Below are 7421 nucleotides of genomic sequence, written 5' to 3'. Positions count from 1 at the left end.
AACCAAGGGTTCAGGGTCTTCCCGCCTGTACCTGGTGCTTTTGGGACCAGCGGCCCAACATCCAAACTGGTCTTTACCATGTCCAATGGGTTGCCAATTACAACCTCTAGGCTCCCATCCTGCATTCCCAAGCGTTCTGACCAACCACATAGTCTTGCTACACATTTCAGACTAACGCAGATCACCGAAAGCTGGACACCATTTTGGTATTCCTTCCCTGATCCACTTTAAGAATTGCAGTATACTCCGCATCTTTCTACCGTGAACTTTTTTTCATCCTAACACTAGCACCTCTTGCCTGTTCGTGCATGTGATGCAAGAGTACAGAGAGTTTCTAAACCTTTCAAACTTTATATCCCATCTGCATGACCTGTAAGGGAACTGTGGGTGTTTGTTTTTTTTAGGGGGGGGGGGGGAGAGAGAGAGCAGAACGGCAAGCTCGGCACACTTCCGTGGATGGAGCTCTTGCATTCTTGCCACTGTTGGTCTGCACATTAATTTGCCAGCATACACTGCAAATTCTTCTACACGCAGAAGGGTGCAAGTTTAATGCTGACCAGCAAACATATTAACACATTTTGGAGCTTACCTTGTCTTCAAAAGAGCAATCATCATCTGTCCTGCATGCATTACCTTTCTTTAGCACTCTGCTCTCGCTACTTGCCTGCCAGGAATTCCATGTCACATTGGCACACACATGCCATTCACTACATGAAAGTACTGGGAGCAAGCGTTGAAGAAAATGCACACAGGACCAACAATTATTGCACAGTATTATTGTTTGGGGACACGCTATGCTCCAAAGGGCACAAGCTTGTTTTAGGGTGAAGAATTTAGTCCGAACAACTGCACTTTGCTTTCTCGTCTCTTCTTTTCAATTGAACAGACTTTATTGAAGTGCTAAGGGGCTCTATAAATGCTCTCAAAGGCTCACCTGCAGACTGCACAAACTGTTGATCTGACCCACAGTAGAATGAGGAGAAATTGAGGAACACTGGAAATGAGTCTCGGCACTGCTCTCTCTTTGAACTATTTTATTCTTGCATGGTAGAAAGGGCCAAATGGTACACAGTGGCACAACGAGTGCAAGCCCTTCACCAACAAACAGACCACACCTTGTGTCTGCATGTAGAGCCTAGTCTGACAGGGTCTCCTTGTCAAACATGTACTCTCCGAGGCCAGGGCCAACACGCTTCAAGTTGGTCACATAATCGGACAGCTCCTTGATGGCCTTCACCTGCTCTGCCAAGTACTCACTTTCCAGGAAGTCACACAGCTGCGGCACAAAAAATGCAACAGGCCATCAATGCAAGGGCATTTCAACGTTCCAGAACTGGTACTTCACTTGTGCAAGCTCAGCCAAAGGAGTATTAACAGGGTGTCATTAAAATTATAGTAAGCCCTCATTAACTCGGAACTCTAACATCTTGAAATATTGGTTACGACAAAATTTTGTTGCAATCGCAGTGCCAATCCATGTGTTTTCACCCCTCATCTCAAAATGTTTCTGTGCCAGACTCCGGATACCTCATAATCTAGTCTTCAAGTATATCAGGAAAAAGGCAACCAAGTAGCATCGACAGCATCGTTTGCTCTTTCTCGCTTTGCACCCAGTGGCAGCTCAGTTGGAAATATGATGCGGGACATTAATGATGCTTTAAAGATGAAAGTCTGGCACTGACACACTGATCCCACTTCGTCCTCAGAGTACCAGAAAGTCCCCTACAAAATAACATGCAAGCATGTAAATACCAAATCCACATTTTTTCATGTTCTTTTCCTGTTTTTTCTTCTTTCTCTTTCCTGTGGCCTTTCAGTCCCTCAACCCTTTAGAGCAGCATGCAGGAGACTACACACACGCCAGCAAAAGTATCTGCTTCATTACCAAGCTCTCTCTCCACATACTCTGCCAGTACACTTGTCAGTGCTTTGTCCGAGAGCTTTGAGGCGTTTTATTACAGTAGGCACAAAAGCCAGGAGAAATGCATAATTGCACATTTGCACAAATTCGAGCCATTGCTTACTCTATAAACTGCATCACTGCCTAACCACTCTTGGTGTTCTTAGCCACTCACATTCTAGCCAACACTCCAGAGCAGTGCCAGAACAACACAAGTGCTCACGAGTGCTCAGAAAGAACATTGAAAATGTTTGAAACCACTTTTGAAAGGCAACTAAACATGACAGCTTCTTTTCAAACCTTTGCAACTACTAATCAAAGATGCTTCAAGAAGCTGCAAGCAAGCATCCATACATAATCCAATCATGAAAAAGATCAAACCTCATTGGCAGAACACACCTGAGCATCATTGTGATCAGTCGCCAGCTTGTGCAGGTCAAGCAGTGACTGGTTAACAGTCTTCTCCAGCTCCAGCGCAGCCTGCATGGCGTCCAAGCCTGCACCCCATTCGTCCTGTGCTGGCTTCTGGATTGGCTGCAGCACCACACGCCCTCCACGCATATTCTGATACTTCATCAGCTTCTCAGCATGCTCACGCTCCTCCTCGCTGCTTTTCTTGAAGAACTTGTGGAATCCCGGCAGTGCCACATCATCGCGGTCAAAGTAGTAGGCCTGCAAGCCAGGAATAACTACAATCAGAACCAGGGGGCTTCCAGACAGCAATATTTGCTGCTAAGCATCAGTAAAACTGCCAACAGAACATCTAAGGGGGTCTGGTAGGGTAAAAGCCCCAAAAAATCAAGTTTGCAATTTTGGCACAGAAAAATCTACTGCACTAAAAATGAACAAACCTGCGAAAGCGCGACCTCAAGCGCCCACTCAAAGCGGTTCAAATGTCATGCCGAAGTGTGCCGTGCGTCCTGGCATTTAAAAATGGCAGGCGGAGGCCAGTTTGTTTATCGTTATCGTTCGCGGTTTTCTTCGTTATGGCGTTTTTTTTTTTTTTGCTTGTGTGTGTGTCTATGGTAAGTAAATGATTTGTACTAAATAATTATATATTAAAAGAAAATGAGACATTCACCCAATCGTAGCAATTGCCACAGAGGAATCCCATACGGGTTCCTCGAATGAAAAGCATCGCAGTTGATGAAAAATTCATCCTGGTCCAGGGCTCGAACCTGGGACCACCGCCTTTCTTGGGGCAGCCGTTTTACCATCTGAGCTAATTAGGCGGCTAGTAGATGGCAGGGCGAAGTCGAATTTGTTAACAGCTCGAAGCAAGAGTTTGACGTAATAGCCCTTTGCAGAAAAGAACTATTACGTCAAACTCTTGCTTTTGTTTACGTGGTCGTGGTCACCTCTGTTTCGAGTTTCGAACGTATTACTTGCCCAGAAGATGGCACGATCGTCCAGCAAATGGAACAAAAAGAGAACTTTCAAAGATAATCAGTCTTGTGAGCAAATTTTTTTCATGGACGAACACAGAATACCAACGAGTCGCGCAACCAACTCATCTGGTGCCGCTGCCTTAAGAAAACTTTGTCAGTGCTTACACATTGAAGACAGCAATTAACAGTGCTGTAGCCTACAACGATGACGGTAATTCTTCACGAAAAGTTGTTCTGGAGGCCCTTGGTCCGCTCCAGATCTGTTTTGTAATACTGCCCTCGACAGGATGGACAAAGAGCGTGTTGACAGGGCAGAATTCTTTGCCCCCATCGAAAAGTGGCTGCCGTGGCCAGGATTCGATCGCGCGACCTCATGCTTAGCAGCCCAACACCATAGCCACTAAGCAACCATGGCGGTAGAAAATTCAAAGCTGCCTACAAAGTAGTCGCATAACCATGTCACATAACTTGCAAATATAAAGCATGTCTGCACTGTACTTCTTTCCTAGCAGGACCTTTGCAGTACTTGTGTAACCAATGCGATGCAAGCTTAAACCAAATACATATTTCCTACTTTAACCAATCCAAGAGATACTCTCTATAGAATTGCAATATCCATTTGTGGTACAGTGCGACGATGTTGTAAACCTTTCATTTCAGATTTGTAACAAATTTTGTAAATAATTTGATTTTCTAACTTGACATTCTATTCCAGTCACTTAGCCTTCTTAAAGGGACACTAAAGAGAAAAACAATTTGAGGTGAACTATTAAACTACCCTTGCACAATACCAAAGCACCCTCCTTTATCGCGAGAGGTTTGCTAAGCCAGAAAAGACGAGAAAACAAAAGGCTGGTGGCGACATCACCCATCTTGGCAAGTTTCAAGAACTTTTGTTGAGCCACGAGAATGGCTCAAATGCAATAAAACACTTTGAAGTCGGTGATGTCACATTGACATACTGGCGCTTGGGTTTCAGTGCGAAATTCTGAAAATGAAACTTTGGCCTTCATTTATTCTTCTACTAATCAAGCTGTTTCTGCAAAATTAAATATTATTGAGTTCTTAAAGAATACTTTGTCAGTTTAACCTGACGGAGTTTCTCTTTAGTGTTCCCTTTGAAGCAAAAAATTAAAATACATTCGATGGTTGTCTAACAAGAGCATTTCTGTGTTCCACATGTTTTAAATAGGGAAATCAGAGTTAGCCTAGAGCCGAAGCATTCTCTTAGCTGGGCATTTCTTAACTAATGCTTACACTGATCTTTTCAGTTCACACAACAAGAACTAGCACATGAGCAACGAATGCAGACAACAGGTTCATGAACACGGTTAGGACCTACGACATTCAAAAGATAAAATGGTCAGGTTCAACATAAACACATTTTCTGAATTCTGCTAGCAAGAGCCTTCAGGAGTGCTTGAAGTGAAATGAGCAAAAAAAAATGTTTTGTTGATTTCAAAGCGTTCTTCCAGTTCATGTCACAGTGCCAGCTTTCATTTATAACACCAAAGTAAGCACTAGAACTTTACTGCAGCATTCTTTTAATATTATGAAGACATATGAGAATGCATGCAGATGACCAGCCACCACATCTACGATTCATCATGATAAGAGTGGTTGTCACAGCAGAGTTGTACAAATATTGACAGCCACACATTCAAGCCTTATTGCTAACATTTGTAATATTCATGCAGAATGAGCAATACTTTCCTAAAGACAAACGTAGCACCTCAATACCAAGCAAATCATGGCTCAAAGTGCAACTTAAAGGCCATATAAACTGCAAGCAAGGGTGAAAACTATAACCAAAAGCAAGTTTCCAATACATTCTGAAAAGCATGACAACATCGCATGCAGTATTATAAAGAGAAACTACTTGACAGGCAGGATTAATAAGGCTTACAAGCAAGAGCTTGTAAATATGGTGCTTTTACTAGGGTCTATTGCCTCCATATATTATTTGAGGCATGTTACTGAGCACTCATATTCACTAGGATGTCTTGTTTGCTTCCCTACAGACAGCACTGCAGTTTAATAGGACCACGGTCCCTATATGTTCTCAAAGAAATACCATTTTATTGCAATAGTAAATGTACAAAAACTAGAGAGCAGCACTTTGCGCCATCATGATTGTCGTGCTGACCTGCTATCAACAACGCGTGTGCGGCCTGCATGTGCAGGATTAGAAGGTTTCCAGAGATGCCAAGTATGTTTGGAAACGAACACACCCTTGCACTCTAGTCAATAAGATCTGTGGGAGCCAGGGCAACATTCTGGCCTCCACTGTTGGCACGAGTGTTGTGCACACACACAGCGTTCTCTTTGAGCAGCCATGTGCATACCACACAGTGGTGAACGTCAAGCTAAATTATGTAATCCTTTTTTTGGGACACTGACCAATGCCAATGGTTTTCCTTCAGTCTCGTCTCATGCACCGCCGAAGTCCTACACCACTGGTACACTCATCATCATTACCAGTGCCTTCCACTTACCACTGCCTTCACATACTTTTCGCTCACACTTTGTTCCCTTAGCGAGTTGCTGACAAAAAGGTTTGAAACGTCCCAAGCGACTCTAATTGGCGACAATAAATTCCAAGGTCATGGGAGGCTGAAATAGGCAATAACAGAGGAAGTAGCACTGCTCCTAACATGCAGGGTTCTCAAAGTGGACATTTTACTTACGCTGCAGAGTTAAAACAAAACAAAAATGAACACCAGAATGGTTACTCATGTCCAGGCCATCACCTGTAAACACTAGTGCAATCTGATGTAGGTGTCCTATAATAATAGTAGTGTATGCTGAAGCTCACGAACACACTGCTCATCTTTCAAGCAGCAGGCTTTCCCCATGATCACTGTGAAGGTAAATTTGAGTACTTCACATTTGCAATGGGAGCCAACATACTGGGACACTCCTATAACCTAACGATTCCCTATCCCATGCCAGTCATGAAGCACCATTGTGTAAAGAAAAATTCACTGCCACATCTAGCATGTCATGAAGGTCAACCTTACCACTGATCTTCCGCATGCAAAATCTTACAGCTGCGGCAAGAGTGATCACGCACTCTCCACTTTCCTTCAGCCTTCATAATTACCTTACGCGACTCGCCATGCTAAATGGTCCCTTGTACATCAAAGCCCGATGGCAAAAAGGTACGCCAAAAATCAGGTTTACGCTTAAACTATGAATTACGCACACTTACATTTACATAGAACCGCAGCGAGGGCGCAACATCCTGCCGACCATTGAGCAACTAACCTTTTCAAATGTCACGCACCTTTCCATTTATTTGCGACACAGCAGCAAGAATGCGGCCCACATTCCTGCGAGGGAATCAGTTTTGTTCGCAATGAAACGACAGCAAACGATTTCGGTGGCTGAGCAACACGCGATATTTATTTGGCACAAAGAAGTTGAGCAGTTTCTAACAGATAACGACGGACTTGGCAATGGTGATTGCCTTGGGGCGCGCAATAACCTCGCGACTGCCCAGAGGGTGGCCCTAGTTACAGTTACATAGCGGAACTGACGCTGCTTCCAAAAGAATCGTCTACGTCGTTTCGGGAGGCGGCGACAGCGGCAGGCGCGTTTTCTTGCACGCGCTGGCCCAGATCTTCAAAACGCGCGAAAGAGAAAACACACAAGTAGCAGCGGTCGCGTCTACATAGCTGAAAAGCCATGTGTTCATTTGTTAACTATGATGCAACCCATGTTCGCTTCACTGGAAACCTGACAGGCGATCGGGCATACAACAGACATTACAAGTATCGGCGGTGAGTGGCCGTGCCAATGCTGGAAATCTGGCTCCGTTGTATTACCATTGATGTGTAGACGTAGCTCGCGTAGAGTTCCATGTTGATCTGCTTGTTGATGCGGGCTTCGCATTCGACGTGGTAGTTCTGACGGGGCTGAGTAGCGGCCATCTTCGTCGGTTTCTTTTTGCGGACGGGATCTCAAACTGTACTTCAAGAGAAATTTAGCAAGAAAGGTTTGGAGGAGAGAGAGAGAAAGTTTGGCGATGCTCGTTCAATCACTGTTGAAGCATAACATCGACCAAAACATGGCGGAATTGGCGGGGCGCGGGACTTTATACTCTACGGCCGCTGTTCTACGAGATGCCTGCA

General features: G+C 44.4%; 1 protein-coding gene and 1 long non-coding RNA gene across 2 annotated transcripts in view; one reads left to right on the top strand and one right to left on the bottom strand.

Annotated features, from left to right (window-relative positions):
• Positions 1-1017: 1017 nt before the first annotated feature.
• LOC135896976 (soma ferritin) lies at positions 1018-7371 on the bottom strand. The gene is made up of 3 exons (XM_065425542.2): positions 7116-7371; positions 2300-2572; positions 1018-1276 (listed from the first exon to the last, which is right to left on the bottom strand). Exons 1-3 carry the CDS (start codon positions 7218-7220, stop codon positions 1136-1138), a joined length of 519 nt encoding a protein of 172 aa, XP_065281614.1. The 5' UTR covers positions 7221-7371; the 3' UTR covers positions 1018-1135.
• Positions 2579-7421, top strand: part of LOC135896977 (uncharacterized) — a 37042-nt gene continuing 32199 nt past the window's right edge. Inside the window, exon 1 of the long non-coding RNA XR_010562858.2 lies at positions 2579-7070. This is a non-coding gene — a long non-coding RNA (uncharacterized lncRNA). The remainder of the gene's footprint in view (positions 7071-7421) is intronic.

The sequence above is a fragment of the Dermacentor albipictus genome, chromosome 3 (genome assembly GCF_038994185.2).
Source record: "Dermacentor albipictus isolate Rhodes 1998 colony chromosome 3, USDA_Dalb.pri_finalv2, whole genome shotgun sequence".
Lineage (NCBI taxonomy): Eukaryota > Metazoa > Arthropoda > Arachnida > Ixodida > Ixodidae > Dermacentor > Dermacentor albipictus.
The sequence above is the reverse complement of the archived record's forward strand: the minus strand, read 5'-3'. Positions and strand labels throughout refer to the sequence as shown.